Source organism: Amblyomma maculatum, chromosome 6 (genome assembly GCF_055883805.1).
Source record: "Amblyomma maculatum isolate TAMU_Amacu chromosome 6, ASM5588380v1, whole genome shotgun sequence".
Taxonomy (NCBI): Eukaryota; Metazoa; Arthropoda; class Arachnida; order Ixodida; family Ixodidae; genus Amblyomma; species Amblyomma maculatum.
This window is the reverse complement of record NC_139349.1, coordinates 136,829,943-136,852,226: the sequence shown is the minus strand read 5'-3', so window position 1 is coordinate 136,852,226 and position 22,284 is coordinate 136,829,943. Positions and strand designations below refer to the sequence as shown.

At 42.9% G+C, this 22,284-nt stretch overlaps 1 protein-coding gene across 1 annotated transcript in view; it reads left to right on the top strand.

Moving 5' to 3' along the window:
* The window catches only part of Mccc2 (methylcrotonyl-CoA carboxylase subunit 2), a 42,745-nt gene that overhangs the window by 19,666 nt on the left and 795 nt on the right, over positions 1–22,284 (top strand). The window contains exons 9-16 of the mRNA XM_084607468.1: positions 4,131–4,230; positions 10,097–10,192; positions 11,041–11,113; positions 11,199–11,275; positions 12,341–12,407; positions 14,888–15,044; positions 16,365–16,479; positions 17,147–17,232. Of these exons, the coding sequence (XP_084463594.1) occupies positions 4,131–4,230; positions 10,097–10,192; positions 11,041–11,113; positions 11,199–11,275; positions 12,341–12,407; positions 14,888–15,044; positions 16,365–16,479; positions 17,147–17,232 (771 nt within the window). The remainder of the gene's footprint in view (positions 1–4,130; positions 4,231–10,096; positions 10,193–11,040; positions 11,114–11,198; positions 11,276–12,340; positions 12,408–14,887; positions 15,045–16,364; positions 16,480–17,146; positions 17,233–22,284) is intronic.

Below are 22,284 nucleotides of genomic sequence, written 5' to 3'. Positions count from 1 at the left end.
TGAAATGGGATGTCATCGGGCTTAGTGAGCTTAGGAGGTCGAATGAGGCATATATTGTATTGAAGAATGGGCATGTACTGTGTATCGAGGTTTACTGGAGAGACGACAGCTATGAGTAGGTTTCCTTGTCAATAAGTATATAGCAGGCAATAAAGATGAATTCTATAGTATTAATGAGAGGGTGGCAGGCATTGTAATTAGGCTTAATAAGCGGTATAAACTGAAGGTTGTACAGGCCTATGCACCTACAAGTAGTTATGATGACCAGGCAGTTGAACGCTTCTACGAAGATGTAGAATTGGCAATGCGAAAAGTAAAGACGCAGTATACTGTACTAATGGGTGACTTCAATGCCAAGGTTGGGAAACAGCAGGCAGGAGACCAAGCAGTAGGTGGCTATGGCATTGCTTCTAGGAAATAGCAGGGGGGAGTTACTAGTTGAGTTTGCAGAGCGCAATAGCTTAAGAATCATGAATATCTTCTTCAGCAAACGGAAGAACCGGAAATGGACATGGAAAAGTCCTAATGGAGAGACTAAAAGTGAAATTGACTTCAAATTGTGTTCAACCCCCGCCATTATACAAGACGTAGAGGTAACCGGGAAAGTGCGATGCAGTGACCACAGGATGGTGAGGTCCCGAATTAGCCTAAATCTGAAGAAGGAACGCAACAGATTAGTAAGAAAGAAACCAATCAACGAATTAGCAGTGAAGGGGAGGGCAGAAGAGTTCAGGATCGCGCTACAGAATAGATATTCAGCTCTAACCGAGTATGGTGACATTACCCTAGAAGCAATGAACAATAATTTCAGAGATATCATTACTGAATGCGCTGTAGAAGTAGGCGGTAGGATAATTAGAGAAGATACCGGTAAGCTGTCTAAGGAGACAAAACATTTGATTAAGAAACGCCAGAGTATGAAAGCTTCCAACCCAACAGACCAGATAGAATTGGCCGAGATATCAAAGCTAACCAATAAGCGCAAGGTAACCGATATAAGGAAGTATAACATGGAGAAAATTGAGCATGCTGTAAAGAACGAGGGAAGCCTTAAAGCGGTAAAGAAGAAGTTGGGCATAGGCAAAAACCAGATGTATGCGATAAGGGACAAGGCGGGCAACGTCATCACGAATATGGACAAGATAGTCAAAGTAGCCGAGGAGTTCTATACCGATCTCTACAGTAGCCAACGTAGTCAGGACCGTAATGAGATTGGCGGTAGGGAAAAACAGTCAGCCGTTCCACCAGTGACGAAGGGCGAGGTCAAGAAAGCATTAGAAACTATGAAAAGGGGGAAATCAGCTGGAGAGGATCAGATAACTACAGATTTGCTAAAAGACGGCAAGGATATCATGCTAGAAAAACTGGCCGCCCTGTATACAAAGTGCCTGGTGTCATCGATGGTACCGGAACCATGGAAGAATGCAAACATTATCCTCATTTATAAGAAAGGGGACTCTGAGGACCTTAAAAATTACAGACCAATCAGCTTACTGTCTGTTGCGTATAAGGTATTTACTAAGGTAATCGCTAATAGAATCCGGACAGCCTTAGACTGCAATTAAGCAAAGGATCAAGCAGGTTTTCGGAAACGGTACACTACTATCGATCATATCCATACCATCAGTCAGGTGATAGAAAAATGCTCGGAATATAACCAGCCCTTATACATAGCATTCAGTGATTACGAAAAGGCATTTGACTCAGTTGAAACCTCGGCAGTGATGCAGGCATTGCGAAATCAGAGGGTAGACGAGCCGTACGTGAAAGTGCTGGAAGATATATATAGTGGCTGCACAGCAACCATAGTTCTGCATAAAGAAAGTAACAAAATTCCCATAAAGAATGTAGTTAGGCAAGGAGACGCAATCTCCCCATTAGTATTCATAGCTTGCTTAGAGGAAGTATTCAGAGACTTGGAATGGGAGCAGTTAGGGATAAGAGTAGATGGAGAATACCTCAGTAATCTGCGATTTGCTGATGACATTGCCTTGCGAAGCAACTCGGGGGATGAACTGCAAATAATGATTGATGACCTAGACAGGAAAAGTAGAAAGGTAGGCTTGAAAATCAATATGCAGAAGACTAAGGTAATGTTCAACAGCCTCGGGAAGGAACAGCAGTTTACATTAGGTAGTGAAGTACTGGAAGTAGTAGGCGAATATGTCTATTTAGTACAGGTAGTAACCGCAGATCCGGACCACGAAAAGGAAATAACAAGAAGAATAAGATTGGGATGGAGCGCATTTGGCAAGCACTCGCAGATTTAGCAGCTTACCGGTATCGCTCAAGAGGAAAGTATACAACAGTTGCATCTTACCTGTACTCACCTATGGGACTGAAATGTGGAGGCTAACCAAGAGGGTTCTACTTAAATTGAGGACAACTCAGAGGGCTATGGAACGAAAAATGGTCGGGGTAACATTAAGAGATTGGAAGCGTGCAGAGTGGGTCAGAGAAATAACTCAAGTTACTGACATTCTAGCGGAAATTAAGAAGAAGAAATGGACATGGGCAGGACATGTAGTGCGAAGAGAGGATAACCGATGGTCGCTTAGGGTAACAAACTGGATTCCAAGGGAAGAAAAGCGTAGCAGGGGGTGGCAGAAAGTTAGTGGGTAGATGAGGTTGAGAAGTTCGCAGGGGTCAAGTGGATGCAGCTAGCACAGAACCGGGTTAATTGGAAAAATATGGGAGAGGTCTTCGCCCTGCAGTGGGTATAGTCAGGCTGATGATGATGATATTGTTGGTACTATATGTCTCCTGTATTATTTTATATATTTATATACATATAGCATTTTCAAAACCGTTTCGGTGCTCTCAGTTGTAGCTTTAATAATACCTATGCTTCTTGGTAAATGTGATGTGGTTATAGCCATTGCAGACTACCTATGCGACAAGGTATCCACCATGCCCATAGAGTTGGGTGGAGTCAGTGTATTAATTACATTTCTTGTCCACAGTGTTAGGATTCCCAGGCAGTGACTGTGACATGGGAAAGAATAGATTTCTCAATGTCAAAGTTGATTAGTTGGTTGTTTGGCTAAAGACCTTCTAGTTGCTGCAAAATGGATACTTATTAATTTAGTGGTCACTAGACTGACAGTGGATGTGGACATCTCCCATAAAGTTGGGTTTGATGACGCTCAGCGAGTCATGTCGGTCTGCATGATTCACTACAGGAGGCGAATCATTATGAAATAGTTGCATTTGTGGCAAAAAAGATTAAACATTAGACTTTCTCTGATGAGCGGTACCCAGGTCAAAGGTTCCGTCCTTGCGATCCAAAGCAGACCGCTTAGCAACACTGGGAGGATGGCACTGTGCTCGGTTCTGAGTTACAGATGAGCTTGCTTATTGAGAAATTTTGTGCATCGTATTATTCATATGTTAAACTATTTTTCAGATCTTATTCAGTCTGGTATACATCTATCTACCTACCTGCCTGCCCGCCAGCCCGCCCGCCCGCCTGCTCGCCCGCCCCTACCCTACCTACCTACTTAACTACCTCCACCTACCTACCTACCTACTTACCTACCTACTTTACCTTACCTTACCTTACCTTACCTTACCTTACCTACCTACCTACCTGCCTGCCTTACCTTACCTACCTATCTACCTACCTTACCTTACCTTACCTTACCTACCTACCTACCTGCCTGCCTGCCTGCCTTACCTTACCATACCTACCTATCTACCTTACCTTACCTTACATACCTCCCTGCCCGCCTTGCCTTCTTCCTTTCCTTTCCTTCCTTCCCTCCCTCCCTCCCTCCTTCCATCTTTCCTTCCTTCCTAACTGTAGTGTCTTCATTTCCTGCCTACTGAAAAGATGTCTGTTAACTGTACCAGATTAGGTTCCAATAGGGCTACAATCAGGAGATCCCAATAGCATTACTAGGTTACACTGAGAAAGTAAAAAAATATTTATGTGTAAAAATTATACAGAATTGTAATTGTGTGCATGCCTACTGATTGGGCAGGATGAAAATGCTTATTACAATTATGACTGCATGCCATAAATTCCATCCCTGTGCTTGTTTCCATTTTTCATACTTGAGGCCTGAGAATGTTTTTTTGTTTTTATGTCTTGTGATTATGATTTGTCTTCTCGTGCTTTGTGCTTTCAGGCAGTCTGGTGTGGCGGACCATTACGCCAATGACGACGTCCATGCATTGCACATAACACGAAGAATTGTCAGCAACCTGAACAGGATAAAGCCCGTCCAGGTGATACTCTTTAGCCATGAAATTTTCTCCATCTCTGATGTGCGAAACAGTTAGGAGGACTTGATTAACTATCCAACATGCAGCAGCTTGTATTGCTAGCTGCAAACCATCATTGACATTGTTAAAAACCAACTTTCGGGAATTAACTGTACTGTATTGCTGATGTGTTTCTCCAAAAAAGAAGCACCTGAATTTGCAAGTCAGCCAGTGCATGGTGTAGACTTGTCTGCTGGGCTAAGTGGGTTTTGACTGAACCACGGGTGGTGCCTTGTGCCGAGGTGGTTCCCAGCATAATGCAGGGAGCTCCACTTGTTAAACAGAAGCTAGTCAGTTTGTGTGGAAATTGGTTCCACTATGAAAATTTGACTTGCACTTCAGTTAAGTGTTATTTGCTTTGCTTGCATTCATGCTATGATACCATCCCTCTGAGGATTTGACATACACAGCAGGTGATGTTTGGAGTAAACCTTTTTGGCCAGTGAGGGTTGCTAGTTGGGGAGTTCAGTTTACATATAGAGCCTATTTCCACAGTAAATTTTTCATGGGTGTGGTACAGTGAAAACTCGCTAGTTCAACTGCCACAAGTTTAAAATTCTCGATAATTTGGACTGCCAGTGCATTCTCAGCCGATGCCAATGTGAGTGCAGGGAATCAGGCGCCTGGTAATTTGGACAATGGGCTCTCACTGGTTGATTTAAACAGTCTGCTGAGAAAGGCCCCTGAAGTGCCTTCAGCTGTCCACACAGCCCTTCTCAAAGCTGAATTGCATGTTGCAGGGCTTACCTTTGACACATGCACAATGGTAGTCATCATCTCCGTGCCTCCATTTTCTTTCTCAACTCAGCTTGTTTGTCTACTGCGTGATACACACATAGCATGCTTTGAAGTCTAAGGTATGCTACTGGCTCAATGCATAATCTGGCATGTACGAACGCATTGAGCTAGTTTCAGTTCATTGGTTCTGTAGTAAAAGAAACTAGCAAGAGCGATGTGAGGTACTTTACTCTACCATTCTGTTACCCTTCTAAGTTCTAACCCTTTTGGATTTTAATGAAGTTGCTGGAAGAGGATGCTTGTGATGTGAACAAGCTCCGTTTCCACTCCTGAGAGCATGTTGTCCATAATGAACATTGCCTTTGATACTATCACGTGGTGGTGACAAGATTGAAAGGCAACAAGCAAAAAGACTGAGGTTGCACTGAAATATAAACTTTTTATTGGGCTGACTTGGGTCCACCAAAAGAATTAAGCAACTTGGCGGTGGCAAAGCAGCAGGTGTGCTCGGCGGTTGTCGAACTACAAATTCCCGCTGCATCCGGCTGCGCACAATTTAAACTTGGTGAAAAAACATATAGATGAACTGGCCAAAGAAAGCTAAAACAACCTGGAACCATGTGGAAGACATCAGTCTTGGCTGCAGTCATCCAAGTCGAGATTCGTGGCCTAGTGCTTGGAGCGCCTGTCTCGGCTGTGGGAGGTGGTTAGTTCGAAGCCCACTGCTGGGCACCCACGCTAAAAATAGGTACAAGCATCCCCCGGCCTGGCACTCGGCTTTTCAAGGGGTGTGTGCTTGGGAAAGGCTCCGTAAACTCCTCTGCACCCCTGGTGGGCCAAACCCAGCTTCCAACAACCTCGCAGCCTGCAAAGGTGGTTCATGTTCGTCTTGGTTCTCCCTTTGAGCCTCGGGTACCGCAGCAGTCAGCAGCAGTGCGAAAAAAGGGCCACATAAGGGCTTCCACTGCGCGAGATGAACTTACGGTTGTCCGATGGCGGAACGAATCACTGGCCCTTTGGCGCAACTATTCGGGCCGAGACCCCTTTCCCAAGCATAGCACATAGATAGCACATCTTGCATTACCGATAAAGTTATAAAACTGCGCTTCGGCGATACTGAGCGTAAACGAACAATGAGCACAAGATTGTGCTGTGTGACACAAGCAAAATGATGAGGCCACACGCTAGTGGCTGTCGCCAACAAAAAATAAAGGTTACAGAGGTTGATGGCAATATTTAGAGAGGCTCCCTGTCTAGTTTTCTGTAGCATAAGAAGCATTTTTCATAAATAAATTTGATCTATTTTTAACTTAGCTAAATCAATTTATTAAATCTAAATATAATCAGCTAAATCAGTACTTACCTCGGTGAGTTTTCGCAAAAATCACTTGAGCTCAGAAGTGGCTGACAAGGAGGGTAAGGAAATCCAGCACACTGATAGGCAGTGGACCATCCATCATTTCCTTGAAGTTTTCAATCTAGCTTGTGCAACACCAGAGATATTTGTGGCTGAAAACATCCTTTCAACTAGGGGTGTGTGAATATTTGAAATTTTGAATACGAGTTGAATATTCGGTTCGTATTCATATTCTAAGAACTGATAAAATGTCGTTCTCACTTGGGTGTCATCTCAAAGGCAGACAACCATCGTACAGCTGTTCATAGATAAAATTACTTGGCAGTTTCTTGGCAGTTTTTTCAGGCCCATTCAATAGACATTTTTTGTGGTCCCTTGAAGACTGAATTAGCCAGAGTTCACTGTATTCAGCAGCAAATGACAGCTCCGCCTGGTTTCATGCAGGTCCTGGTGTACAGAAAACTAGATTAAAGGATTTTATGGGTGTGTTCTGATAAGAACGGTAATCGAGGTAACATGACCATTTTTTGTTTTCAATGAAACTTTTATATGTGGTGGGCAAATGTCTCTAAATAGAGGAATGAACCTTAGCTTCGCAAGATACAGCATTGTTTTCTCGGAAAAAAATAGTATATCGCTAGACGTGGAAAACGCCGTTTTTGCCATTTCCACACTAAGACCTAGTCATCTATTATTTTTGCACACTAAATCTATGCGACGTTTACATTTACAGAAGCTATTAACAACCCGTTTTGTTGTTGCAGTTGATTTAGCAAAATATCGCAAACTTTGGTTCAGGAGCGGCGCGCTGCAAAAATGCTAATTTTCAACCTTACATACTCGCATGATGCCTTAAATTGTTTGAAATAAAATTTTTTTTCTTTATTATGCAAGCTACATTCTCATTTTTTGACAAAATTTGTGGCTCTAGATTGCTAGGTGTGTTCTCCACAATGCATCAATATCGCCCTATATTTGAAAACGGCAAAAAAGGGGCAACTTTGATTCCAGATGTGAAAAAAATGTTGCCTTTGATTTTTATTAAAATCCCTCTCAAGAATCCTCATTACCTCAGAAATATTAGACTAAAAAAGTGCTGCTTTATACTGCCTAAAATTATAAAAATAAATATAAAGCTGAGCACTTGTCCTGAAAACTTTCAATATTCAGCCCTATATTCTGCACTACTCAATAAAGTGTTGCCACTGAAACTACTATTTGTCTGTATTTTACATGTGCTCTTCTTAATTTTCTGCAAAAATTTGAAGGGCTAGAATGGCCCGTTTTTTCTGTATACAGTAAAATATTGTTACAAGAGACATGGTTACAAGGGACACTCGGTTATAAGAGACACTTAAAAATGGTTTGGTTGGTTTTCCTATGTTTGCCATGTTAACAAGGACAACTTTTGCAGGTCCCTAAAGTAACCTCTTCACAATTTATAAGAGATGCAATTAACCCAGGTACGCTCATGCAACGCAGCTGACTCGTACCAACTCGTATGTGTGGCAGTTTAGATTTCCTTATCTAAATTCTGTCCCATATCAGTGTCCTGTTTATTTTGCAATATACCAGGAACGAAGAAGGAGTGCCTCCTTTTGACTGGGAAGTCAAAATGTCACTGTTGTTTTAGTCACACAGGAATGTGGTGACAGTGGCTGAAACAATAAGGACATTTTGACTTCCCACTCAAAACAAGGCACTCCTTCTTGGTTCCTGGTATATTGCAAAATAAACAGGGCACTGATATGGGACAGAATTTAGATAAGGGAATCTAAACTGCCACACATAGGAGTTGATAGGAATTTTTGATTACTAGAGACCTTGGTTACAAGAGACACTTTTTTTGGGTCCCTTGAGTGTCTCTTGTAGCTAGGTTTTACTGTATTATATTGAAATCAGCCAAAATTAAAGAAGATAAAAAAAATTCACAAATTTGAATTGAATTTACGAAACTACCCAAATTTAGATTTTTATCGAAATCCTCCAAAAAGTGTCTTTTATCTTCTTATCTGAACTCAACCTTATAATTTGTACTGGATATTTTAGTAGAGCATACACTACTGTGCAGTTGTAGATTAATTTTATTTGCAAATACATGCAAATTTTGAAATTAACAATACAAATAATGTTTGCTATTTTCTTTTTTTTTTTTCACTGATCAAAGCCATCTTTTTTTTTTTTTTTTTCATATTCATTTTCAATTTATATTCCAAAAATTCAATATTCATACACCACTACTCTCAACTCATATGCCAGAGAATCATAAAAAAAAATAAAGATTACAAGGTAGGTTGAAACCCTGCCAGTTGCTGTGATCATATATTCATGCTCACTTGTCTAATTAGCCATTCATCGCATCTTTTTTCCATCTACGAGCTTTGTCGTTTTTGTCACGTCATGCCAGGCTTAAGCAGCAACTTTTGCCGAATTCTGCTGAGATGGGCTTTCAGGCCTACAAAAAAAGACTCCATTTAAAAAACAGCGCTTATATCCCGATGACGCTGAAAGTGATTTGTCGGTGGTCTTGCTGGACTCTTTCGACGATGGTGGCGGTGAACCAATGATAGCTCTCCCTTACGTGTGCTGCATTGTCATGCACAATGACATGGGTAGAAGTCTGTAATCGCAGGTTGCCATGAGGTGTAAAAGCACAAATTTTAGGATGTCTTGTAAATTATCAGCTCGCTTAGAAACTCTTGCATGTGGCATATGGAAGCATTTTACAGCCAACCTCAGACACCATTTCTGGTGCCATTGCTAAGGTCTTTTAACTTCCATAGAAACACTGTGGTTTGTGATGTTCTTTTAGAATAGCTAGGTGATGGCTGCAATAGATTGTTTCTAGGCTAAAGTCCCTGAATGAAATGTCAATGTTTCCATAGTGGCTAGGTACCACAGTAAATGTTTGGTTTGATTGCTTGAATATGTACATGCTTTGCAATTCTTTGTCAGATTTCTGTCTAGAAGAGCTTATCATGTAGTATTTGCTTGCTGTGTCTAATATGTATTAAATTTCACTGCTACTTAGATGAGCTTGTCACTCTACCTTTTTTTCACAAAGCCTCAAGAAATACTAGCAATTTTCTTGAATACATATGTAATCCCTGTGGAGCATTTTACAGCACATACTTTGATGATTGGGGATGATGCGAATGGATTGTTAGATGAAGCAGTGGAAAGATGTGTTTATGGAGTATTTTTCAGGGTAGTCTCTCAAAGACAGTTGAGGCCCTCTTTTATGCATTTTAACTCGATGATTCAAGCTAAAGTGCTTTGATGCAGCTATTGAAGGCACATTTGTCCTATGTCGCCATTGCTCTATGAAGTGAAGTGCACAGTTTTGCATACTTATTTATTATTGTTGGCCATGCAATAGAACAGGAAAAAGCATTATCGTGAATGAAAAGGTGGTCGATAATAAAGGAGCTTTGATGCCACCTCATTATTGCAGTGCAGTGCAATAGTGATCGCCGTTTGCGTGTGTGCACACGCATGTGTGTGTTTTGATCTTGAAAGCATGCTCTAACTTTCCTGTTATGTGCTAGTGGTAATACTGAGCGTGGTGTTTAGCTTTCAGCAGTTAGGTCTTCCTAACTGTTAGCAGCTTGACTTTAGGATAGACTGCTTGTTTGACAACTGCGAATGGGGAGCTCTCAGCCAGAAAAAGTGCACACGTGCCGCACAACTGTCAGAATGTTAATGTATCTGATGTTAATGTGCTACAACCTGCAGATGGCAACCACAGAGGTTGAGGAACCAGCTTTGGAACTTGACGACCTCTATGGTATTGTAGGTGACAACATCAAGAAACCTTATGACGTGCGAGAGGTAATTTGTTTCTTTTCTTTTCTTTTTTTTTTTCATATCAGTTCACTGTAAAATGCTGGTATGCTTATGCCTGTGACTAGAATTTGTTGCAACGAAATATGACTGCTGTGGGTGCCTTTTACTACGGGTATTAGCTTTGCCATTTTCAAAACACGGCCATCAGCATTTAAAGGGCTTTGGTGTGGATAGATATGGCAGGGCCATTGATTAGACGATTCGATTTGTCGACATGTGTGCCATACTAATCTGAGCAGATAAAAAATGACGAGGTGCGAAACACCGATGTGTTAATTTGGACAAGTTGGATGAATGGACCCCACAATTTGCAATCCACTTTTGGATGTTATGAAATGGATGCTGTTACCTAGGGCTCTTTAGTCATACCAGTTAGATTATTCAGCATCGCGAGGCCAGCAGATGGCAGTGCCATCTTGGAGGGACAGATAAAAGCTTTTGTTGCTTGTCATCAGCCGAGCCGAGGCTGTTTGGCTTGTTCTAGCTTTTTATTGGTCTCTGTTTCTTATTTTTATGGACTTTTGTTACTGCATCTGCTTCATTGATTTTGTTGCCGGGTGTTTGTGCATCTATTAACAGTGTCTTGTTTTCTAATGGAAACCAGTGATGCTGTCTTGCTACTCTTTTATGAGACTTATACGATGTGCCCTCTTAGCTTCATTGAGCAAATTTTGTCATGGTATTCAGTAAGGCGTGGGATAATGGGTAGGTCTGTAACAAAACTGGCTTAGACATTTTTTTTATTGGGAGTTCAATGAAAATAAAATCGCCCTTAGTATTTTGGCAACATTCATTGGTCTGCGTGTCATTTGAGTGTCTCTACATTCTTTCAGGTTATTGCAAGAATTGTAGATGGAAGCAAATTTGACGAATTCAAAGCTTTGTATGGAGAGACTGTAGTTACAGGTAATTACTGCGAGTTTCATGGATTTGTTTTTGTTTTATACTGTCTTTTTCTCTGCTGCCTTCTCACCAGCTGTTTGTATTTCAGGCTTTGGCAGACTATATGGATTTCCCGTTGGTATTATTGCAAACAACGGGGTGCTGTTCTCGGAGTGTGCTGTGAAAGTAAGACACAAGAGTTTGAATCATTGCTGGCACTTAAAGATATATGTATGTTGTCTTGACAGATATAGCAAACAGCTTTGTGAAAGAAGATTTGCTAACTGCTGGAACTACTGTGGAAAAAAAGTTTAGGAGAACCACTCAGCTGATTACATTGGACTAACACCATTTCCGAATTGAGTTCTTGAACAGTTTGGCCTCGCCCTACTATCTTGATTAGTTTGTGGTGAATTTCAGTCACAGATCCAGATCAGTTGCCTGCTTGGCAACAGCACATTTAAATCTGGCGGTGAGCACTTGCCCCAAGTCTAAGTTTGGAGCCCTCATGCTTCGACTAGAACAGCTCAGGTGATTGCTCACAATGAAAATGGCCAGTATTCCTTACGATCTCTCATGTGCATTATTCATTATGAAACATTGGATCACCGGAAAAAAGCGCACACTGTCATGCAAACATCCAATTGAATCCACCAATTTTAGTGGAGCAATCTCTGTTCGGTAACTGCTCCCATTCTGCCATTGGAACATTGGAAGATGTGATCCGCAATCCTGATCTGCTATTAGAATAGCCTTGCTTTAACAAGAGCACTAAATGTTTATCCGGAAAGGCTCTAAATCTTCGATTGGTATTTATCATTAGTTGTTAGAGCGATTGGCTCAGTTAGGCAGTAGTCTGGTTCGATCCCTAGCCTAGGATGAGTTTTTTACAACTGTGAATCTTCTGAGAAAGCTGTATAGCTTTCCTCTGAAGCCATATGTCTGCACAGAAGATGAAGCTAATGAATGATTAATTACTGGAGTGTAGATTGGGTACAGCTGGCATGCACATGCTTTTTGCTACGTATAAGTTTGCTGCAACTGTTTTTACTTGCCCAGCTGGCCACTGCATTTTGTCATGTAATTCTTGTGTGGAGATTAGGCTGAGGAAAGGGATGCAGATTATTTGAGAGAACTAGATGAGAGCTAGTATTGTTTTTCATTTACAATGTTGCCAAGTTTCACATAATTAACAAACCAGCCCAAAGGATGTGCCAGCACTCTGAGCAAGCCATACTTTCCCCCTCCTAGGCTGCCCACTTTATAGAGCTTTGCTGCCAGCGGAACATTCCACTGATCTTCCTGCAGAACATTACTGGTAAGTGAGGTTTGGTCATGCTAGAAGAGCTGCCTTGTCAGCCATTGTTATGTGCTGAAACTCAGTCCATGTGAAAATCTTTCTCATTTGCATTTTTCTCTGTGTTCACTGATGCTTACGCCAGGAGTGCTGGTATTTACGCGATGCTAGCAATCAAGGGCGGTTTATGATGTGAATGATAGTGTGCAGTGGAAGTGGTATGTTGTTTAAATTACAGTGAAATCTCATTGAGTTGTGTTTCATGAGACTGAAGAATATGTTCAAATTCACCAGGGATTGCAAATGTGTTGGAATTTTCCAATACAAATCGAATATGAATAGAAAAAAATGCCTTGGAGTATCGAATCATATATCTGATCAGTCAATAAAATATGAAAATTAAAACATAGCAACCATTGTTAGTCTTGTTTATTTCAGAATTCATATGGTATTTGCAAATAAATTTAAACTAGAAATGCACATATGTGTATACCCCACTGAAAAATCCATGATAAATTTTGTAGAGGATTCTGTATACCATTCTTCTGTGCAGAAAGGGCCTGCATGAAAATGGGTGGAGCTGTCATATCGCTACTGAATGCAGTAAACCCTAATTAATGCAGCCTTCAAGGCACTAAAAGAAATGTCAAAATTAACTGAAATCTCGAATTATAGAATGGGCCTCAAAAAAGCTGCCTAAGACCGTTTGCACGCAGTAATTTTATCTGATGAACACCTGTATGATAGATGTCTGCATTTGAGATAAAACCGAAGTAAGAATGACGTTTTTTTCCGGTTTCGTCAAGTACTTTCCTTTGTGCATGTTTTCGGGAAGGCCTTCTTCAAAAAAGGGAAGGTCCCTCCGCAGTCTTCACAAAACAGCCCTATCCCGTTTTGAGGATGCTTCACTGCATAGCCAGGAGTATTGCGGTGAAACGCGCAGTGCAGGAAAGCTTCGGTATATTCGAAAACCCGTTCCTTTTTTGACAAGGCCGCTCTGCGCATGCGCGCCTCTCCCCTGGTTGAAAACAAACCACCTACCCCAGCTGCGCATGCCCACTTCTGGGCCTCCACGATCGGGACAGCCGGAGTTTATCTCGAAGGCCATGTGTAGTTAATATTCGTGACAGGCGTATGCAATAGATGGCGGTAGCCGTCAAGAACACACACCGTCATTTCGATGGCGGCTGCATCTCCCAAGGACGTTTTCAACCAGCAGCAGACAAATTTTCAACCACTCCCGGAAAGCGCCACATTTCGTGAAAAAAAAGTGGATTTTCGGTGACTCCGGAATTTTCAAACATTTGAAAATTTTGAATATCAGTTTTTTGAATACGAATCGAATAACAGATATATTCGATTTGTGTTAGAAATTTCGAATATTCGCACACCCCTAAAATTAACCGAGTGCCATATTATTGTGGGAAGAAAATAAATGTAACTGGGTGCCCCGTAACAACATATCTGTATTTCATGGGAGAAATTTGCTTGGCAATGGCTTTCATTTTACAGTTCTGCCAAATGCTGCCGAGCGCATATGTCCCGTGCTATCCTCAGGGCATTAACAGCCTCTCTCTTCATGCATGTATATTTAGCAAAAACACACACACACATGCACGTGCGTGCACACACACACGCACACATATGCACACCCTTCAAATGCATACGTACACACAATGTAACGTAAAGTGATTACAGGGTGTGCACACAAAGGGAACCAAGATGAAAATAGTTGACTCGAGAATAAAACAAAAGTCTCTTATCGTATCCTCTTGAATGATGATTGAAGTGATGGGTATGACACTGTTATGTTTAATTCATTCAAAGGCTGCATGCGAATACATGTATACCTGCTTTAATGCAAGCTTTGTTATTACATTGCAGGCCTAGTTTTCACTTTAATGTGAAATTAGCATCATAGCACTGCTAAAGTGTGAATTAAATTGTGTGCACGATTGCACGGTTAGCATATGAAAATTTCTTTGCAGTCATTTCCCACAACAGACTAATGATCTGTCACAATGATTGTGAGTGAAATGACTAGCAAGTCATAACCTCCTGGCTTTGAACTGTGCCGTCTGTAAAAACTAACATAGTGGTCCACATTCTCTGGCAAAGCATGCAGCTGACAATACCGTTGCCATTGGTGGGACTCGTTTTTATAATTTTCTTACTGGTTGTTTTTAAGTGTCCATTATAATGCTTCCATTTTGCATCATAAGAGATAAGTGTAAGGTGATGAAGCTGTATATTGTTGTTTACAGCATGGTTACATAACTCATGACTTTGGTGGGCAGTGACATGCGTTGGAGCATTTCAGCTGAATAACCATCGGTACTGTGCTTGACATGCTTTGATTTGCTTTTATGTTGTGTACATTAGCTGAGACACCATGAATGTTGGTTTGGCTCTTTCTACATCGTGCAGAAACGCCTGCAGCTTGCGCGATGTTTTGGCGGCACAAAGCCAGTGTCCATTTCCACTTACTTACTGTGATGCAGGATTCATGGTCGGTCGGGAGGCTGAAGCGGGGGGCATTGCCAAGCATGGGGCCAAGATGGTCACTGCGGTGGCATGCGCGAGCGTGCCAAAGTTCACAGTGCTTATCGGTGGCTCCTACGGTGCTGGCAACTACGGCATGTGTGGCCGTTCCTACTCGTGAGTCTCTATTGCCTGTTTTTTTTTCCTTCCTTGCTCCGATTTGTTACGTGCAGTGCAATAGCTGCGAACACCATTACAGTGCTGAAATTTACATGATTGCTTTATTTATTGTTACTATGTGTGCTGCATGTCTACTTTGCTTTATTTCGCCCTGTTTATTTTGGTTGATGAAGATTCATAACTTAGACACTAAACGTCTATTTGTATGCTTTGCCCTCTACTGCAGTAATCCCAAAAGGGATTGACAGTATTTCAAAATAAAATAAACAAGTTGAATAAGGCATTTCAGAGCTGGAGGCTGTATATGTGTGCTCTGTTGAGTTGCCTGGAAAGTCTATGGCAATCACAACGTGGAAACATTTGGATACTCACAAGAAGAGTTCAGCTTGCTCTGCTGTGGTGTGGCTATAGCTTGGAATCTCTAGTGTACCTTTTTCTCTAATCCGGATAGCAAAAGTGTGTTCTGACCTTGTACATTTCTATGCACTTTCTTGCACTGAGTAAAATAAGCGGATAGAAGCATAGCACAACCTTGCATACAGTTTGAGGCTTAGAGGCTCAACATTGTGTGCAATCGAAATGTTGCATAGTTACAGTTTGGTTCCCAAAAACGTTCCTGGATGACACCATTTCTTGGTAGGCATGTTCATAATTGCGCCAAATTTTTATGGCATGATACATTTAATGACTAGTGGAAAAAAAAATGCTCTAAAGCACAAGAAGGCTAAGGCAAGAGCCAAGCGACATGAACAGAAAAAGTAGCAACGTGTCATCTGCCGGAGTAACCTCACCACAGCGCAGCAGTGCATTGGAGGAAGCAACCAAAAATGATGGTGGTGATCACAGTGAAGGGAAAGATCCTGGTTGCTTCGGAAAAGGTGCCATTAAATTTATTGCTTGTTAAATATGAGTCAGTGGCAATTATTGTAATTGACAAAATGCACTGAGCCTTTCACCATCTGCACATAAATGGTTGACTTTAATACCCAATATCTCAGCAGTCTTCATTGTCATTTCATGTTTGTTGTGCTCAGTCTGATGCGTCAGTCTAGTGCTGTAAAAGCAAATTGTTCATCATGAACTGTATAAGCAGCCTGCGTATAGATTCTGTTTCGAACAGTCCTTTAGTGTCCCCTGACCTTAACGTCCGGCAACACAAGTAACAAGGAATGCCACTCTGGTCTCACTGAGTTGCGTTCTTATATATCAGTGTGGCCGATTCCCAGTCTAGCTGTTCTGATGTCATATTCTGCCATACTCATACTCCTGCACTACAGTGCCTGAACCACATGTATTGTTGATGTGTCCTTGCTTCAGGCCGCGGTTCCTGTACATGTGGCCCAACGCCCGCATCTCTGTCATGGGCGGGGAACAGGCAGCAGGCGTGCTAACAACCATCGCCAAGGACCAGCGGGCCAGGGAGAACAAGCCTGTAAGAACACAATGACTAGAGCACATTTACTTAAAATGATCAAGTGCTCCAGTTTAGATGGAAAAGTCTCGCTTTTACAGCCACGGTCCTGGCGCCCCACCAACTTGCTTATGGGATGGCATTTGTCCTGCTTTCGTTTTCTCAAATGAAGCTGTGGTAAATGTTTCAAACACGTTCCAAAAAATCTTGTCATCACCACTAAACCCATCACAGTGCTGCAGTGTTGCCTGTTCGTGGCCTCCCAAACCGTCTACTTGCACCTTATTTAGCTCACTTTGCTTGCAATATGCGAGACCCGTAATTGTACTCAAATATCACTTATCCGCATTTGTTTATGCATTATGGGAACTTCGTTTGGGGTTTGAAGGTTAATTGTGCTCTTAGTGACAGAGGTGCTAAAGAAAATAAATTCCTGTTGAAGGTATTACAGGTTCAAGGATTGCACGGTTCGAGTTAAAACAAGAAAATGCTTATTTTTTTTTGTGTGTGTGTGAATGAGATAAATGTGTAGTGTCCAAATAATGCCATTGTTCTGTCCACTTCCCCCTATCATATTAATTGCCTAGCAGATGCACTATGGCTTCTTTGAGTAGGCTATTCATAAGCTGTGGTGCCACATTTAACACACACAGTTGACTGTGCTGTATGTTTCCATGACTCTTTTCAGTGGACGGAAGAAGAAGAGAAGGCCATAAGGGATCCCATAATAGAGAAATACGAAACTGAGGGAAATCCTTACTACGCAAGTGCCAGGTAGGCATGCTAGCATGTAAAGAGTCACACTTGTCTAGACCGGAGCTCCTCAATACTACCAGTTGTGAAACTTCCCATAGGACCCATGTATCAAAAAACGGCGGTTTTAATTGGTCAAAATTCGGGTGTTTACGAATGGTGGAGGCACCCGCGGCCATTAAAGGAAACTGCGTCTAAATTCCAAACTGTCTGATTGTTAATAAATGCACAATCATAATGAAAATAAAATTGGTTGAAGACTTGCAGCAGCAAAAGTTATTAGGATAACAGCCATATATTTGGTTAAGATGGAAAAGAAGGCAGAAAAATTTGATTTCCAAAAGGCAATGGTGGCAATAGCAAAGAGCTTGTATTGAGCGCTTCCAGATGGTGCAACAATTCATAGACACCCGAAAAATGCATACAAAATTTGGTCACTTTTTAAAGCAGAGTTTCGCAACTGGTATGATTCAAAAGCTCTGGTCTAGACTGCATAAGCGTTGCTTTGTGGAATTAAAGTGAAATTTTGAGGTAGTTACTGGCTTGAATGGTAGTATGCTTGCACTCTAGCACATCACAAAGTCATGCAAACCATCGGCTTTAACAAAGTAGCTGTGTTAAAAACTTACAAGTGTGATCGACTCTGTACTTGAGCGAGTGTAGAGCTCTTTATTTCCCAGCATCCAAGTCACGTGTAGTCATAGGGTCACTTCGATTTGGCTGCACCAGCTGCACTAGTTCAAGTAGTGCAGCACCGCCGTCCTCGTTTTGTTGGTGCCGCGCGAGCCGTCTGCACTTCTCTCCTCGTTTTGTCAAGGTGCAGGGCTAGTTCTGCACGAGTTCTCGCCCACCCTGCACTCGCTCCAGAGGAGGTGCAGAAAATGTAGCATGGCGTACGCGTCAAGAGCAGACGACGCTGTGCATCGTTCTGCAGAGCTTTGTAAATTCTGTCTCCTTCAGAACCCGGACACTTCACTGCTAATGGATCCGCGAATGGTTACGTATACAGGGTAGTTGGCCTGTAAGTATGCTGGTGATTAGCATTTTCTTGATGGAAGAGTGGTATTATATGTAGTTGTGGCCACATACGTAGTGGTATGTAGCGGCGCGATACGTCACCTTCGCGCGAGTTGTCCTGTGCAGTATATTTTTTTTTATCATGTTGTGACCTAAAAAGGCGGGTAGCTGCGAACAGAAATCGGTTGCGACCGATCGAGTTTCTGTCGTGCCAAGAGTATGTGCCAAGCGTGCGCAGCGACTCTGCGACATCAAACTTGTCGCCCACGGAGTACATAGACGTCTGAGAGCGCGCAATGAGGTACTTGCGTCTTTTCAGCAGCTAGCGCTTTTGTACAGAAGTCCGCAGAAACCAATCAAACGTCTCGAGTCTTACTTAAACTAATATTCGCGGCACTTGTTTGCAATGTTAATTCTCTCGTACCCAGGCGCATGCATGGCATCTTCGCAGAGCGCGGCCGATGTAACAATCGTGCAGTCGCGCGTACGTTGGTCAATTGGTCGCAGTCAACGTCACTGTCCGATCGAGTGCTGTAGGCCTACGGCAAGTGGCTTCGAAATTGGACGTGATCATGTTACAGCACGCGATACATGATGCGTGCACGCGTCTGCTAGGTTGCCGAGTCCTACACTTGCATACTCGTTTTGGCAGCTGCCGCCGCACGCCAGTGTCGGAACTGGCACTGCACGCTCATGTGACCGCCTGGCACCGCTGCAGCACTTTTCAGAACTAGTGCAGCCAGTGCAAGCCAAATCGAAGAGACCTTTAGCTGAATGGTGTTGAAACAGAGATTGACCTGAGTAGCAGCGTACTAGTGCGTATGCAGGCAGTCGCCATTTCTTGTGCTGCACTTTTAAAACATGTACTGCTCGATATTATCTGTGCTTATGTTTGGTGGTACAGTTTTAGGTGTTCCTTAAAAAATAAAAAAGAATTGGAAGGACACTTAAAGGGCCACTGTCCAGGGAAGGCCCTTTTAAGCAAAGGAGCCCAGTGTTTCGATCAGGTACCAGAGATAGTCTGTGCAAAATGCTACAGTGACACGCGCGCCGCAAAGCATCAAAAATACAATTCAAAGCTCTCTCATGCTCTCCTCCGGGAAGCCAGCTTCCCCGTTTCCTGCGCTGGCCCGACGAGCCACAGTAATGACGTACGTACCGCGAACGACGTCCATTGGTCCGTCTCGCTGACTGACGGGAGAAGGATGGGTGTCTACCGCTCGCAGCGCGCTTTTCCCTCGCCACGGCCAGACTGAATCCAGCGGCGCACGCTCCCTCGACCTTTTTTTTTTTTTTTTTTTCGCGCTCGCGGAGAGCCACGCCCCACCTCCCGCCAAACGCGGAGGAGGAAGGGGAATTTGTATTGCGGAGGCTAGACGACCTCGGGCAGGAGAGTGAAAAAACCTTTGCGAGGGAACGGAAGGAGAGAGGCATGACAGAATCGGGTGATTGCGGTGGCTGCAACTGCGTTATTAGTTACTCTTTTCAAAAACATTTTGCGGCCTTGCGTTCTAGGGGCGAAGTCTCACAGTCACCGGGGAAGAAAATATTTTCGACCGGAGGGTGGACAGTGGGCCTTTAAGCTTTGTCTTAAGAGTAGATGCGATACCACCTTTAACACTACCTTTCCTTTCCGGGAATTTTTGGTGAAGTTCCACGAAGCAGAGATGCAGTATCTGTCTCGCTCCTTGGTGGACACCTGCACTTACTGGAGGCACATACTATGTGGTCGTTTCAAATTCCTGTCGCAAAGTATCGTAGCCTTCAAGTTGACTATCTGCTAAATGGGAAGCAAAATGGTACGACACCACCCTGAACGCTGCATAAAGAAAGGTTGCATAACAATTTTGACATGAAATCATGTGCATATTTTCTCTGACACCGTATTTCCTAATTCTGGGTTACTACGACGGCGACGCCTCTTGTGCTGAACAAGCACTTAATGAAAAAATTCAGCAACTTAAGGGAAGGGGGAGACCCCCACGCTTCACTGACAGACCAGCCACCTTTCTTAAAGCACAATATAAAAGAATTGCAGCTGATTTAGCAAAGTTGGCCAAATGCGAAGTACATGCGCTAACACGTTGCATTTAATTTCACTTTCGGTTCAAGGCCGGGGTTTCAAGGTCAAATCTCCAGGCATAGATCGAAGTCTGTGACTGTGGACCTTTGTGGCAGCACTATGTAATTTTGGGGCCATTTAATTCACCGCAAGAGAACAATGCGATAACAGTGTGTTCGGGGTCCATTGTGTATGCATGGAAGTTGAAGACAACTAGTATGTGCAATGCACATTGTGAGAAAGTAACAGTTAGTATACACCAGGGGTGACTAGTTGCTGCGACAGCATAGCACTTTTATGCAGTGGTCAGCGAAGCTGTACCGTTTGTACTGCCATGGGACTGAAACCGTTTCACCAATGGATCATTTGTTTCTTTCAAGGTCAGAGTACATAGTGACAATGGCATTTCAGCTAGTGGAGGCTCTAGAGCTAGCGCTCCGATATTGGAGGGCACTTAAGTTTACCTTAAGAGTGTTATGCAATAGCATTAGAAGGTCCCTCCGGCTCATTATACTTACTCTACTCTTGCTACGACACTGTATGAGGCACATACTTGTACAAGACCTTCGTTATCACCCACTAAAAAGCGTTACTTGATGGCACACAGCGTCAACAACTCACGACCAAAAGTACAGAGGTTTGGTTCCACTACTTGACTAACCAAGTTTTCTTTTATATTGATGGCGGCTCTTACAAGACCTCTGTTTATCCTCGCTAAATGAGTGTTCCTTGGTGGCATACAGGTATACTAGCATGCCTAACTCACAACCCAAGGAACAGAGGTTTGAATCTGCCACTTTACCGACCAAATTTTCTCTCAAGCGAAATTGCTTGGCTCTGATGTCACAGCCCTCTTAACCAGCCTTACTGCGACAGCTCCAGGTTTTCCACTGAATGGGACCTCTAATGCCACCAAGTTAGAAGTTTCCTTCTCCTCCTCAGCTGCTTGTCCACAGGCAGCAGTGAGCAAGCGTCGCTATGCTTGGCAACAGCTTCTTCTAGCTGGAGAGCCCATAACTGTCTCATTTTGCCAAGTACCAAGGCCCCGCCGTGTGCCCAACTGCCTGGCACGTTGCTCTTTTCGCGGTATGTTCACACTGTTGATGGGGCAGCAGGTGCCGCCATCTATGGAAGCTTCTTGAAACTAGATGTGCCTCACGATCAGAAAAAACTTTTTTTCCTTCATTTGGAGTGTCGAAAGTTGGTAGTTGGGTTAAAAACACAGTTTAAATAACGGACATTAAGAGGATAATGTTTTAGAAGAAAACTAATAACTACACCCTGGGGCTCTTCTCTGCTGTAGAGAAAGAGAGGGCCTGTTTTGACTGCGCAACTTCCACTCTACTAATATGCGTTGTGGGGCTAGTTGGTTCATACTCGGATTGGTTTTATGCGCACAAAAAGACTACACAAAAAGACAAGGGAGACAGGACGGAACTCTACTGCCAAAAAGGTGTTGCAGAGTATAGTTAGCGATGCCATAAATAATGTAATTGTCATGCATATTAGTGGCAGCAGCTAACTAATGGCTATGCAGATTCATGGTAGAGGTAAAGTGCACTCAGCAATGCATCTGCATCTGCAAGAGCCCACGGTTACTGTGGCAGCGTCCGAGCTGGCATTATTGCACAGGTGTGCGAGGAATAATTTCTTGTGCAACCTACGGTTCAACAATTCGTACATTTTTCTTACTCCCTTGCAAGTCAGAATTAACAAGGTTTTATCATATGAACTTACATTTATGACCCAGTTCATAATCACCATGTCAGTTGGCTTCTGTCAGAGCAGCACACCAGCTTGCCAATGCCATCTGCAGACCGTCTGCAAACAGTGCTGCTGCCTTCGTGTTGTCTTCGTACGGCAGTTTCCTGCAGTTTCTTGTCTGGAAACTAGATGCCGCTATGGATCAATGCATTATGCAAAACTGTCGATGGCCTGCCAGTTCAATGCCACATGCAGGAGAATGAGGCATGTTTGATTACCAGTGGTCCATG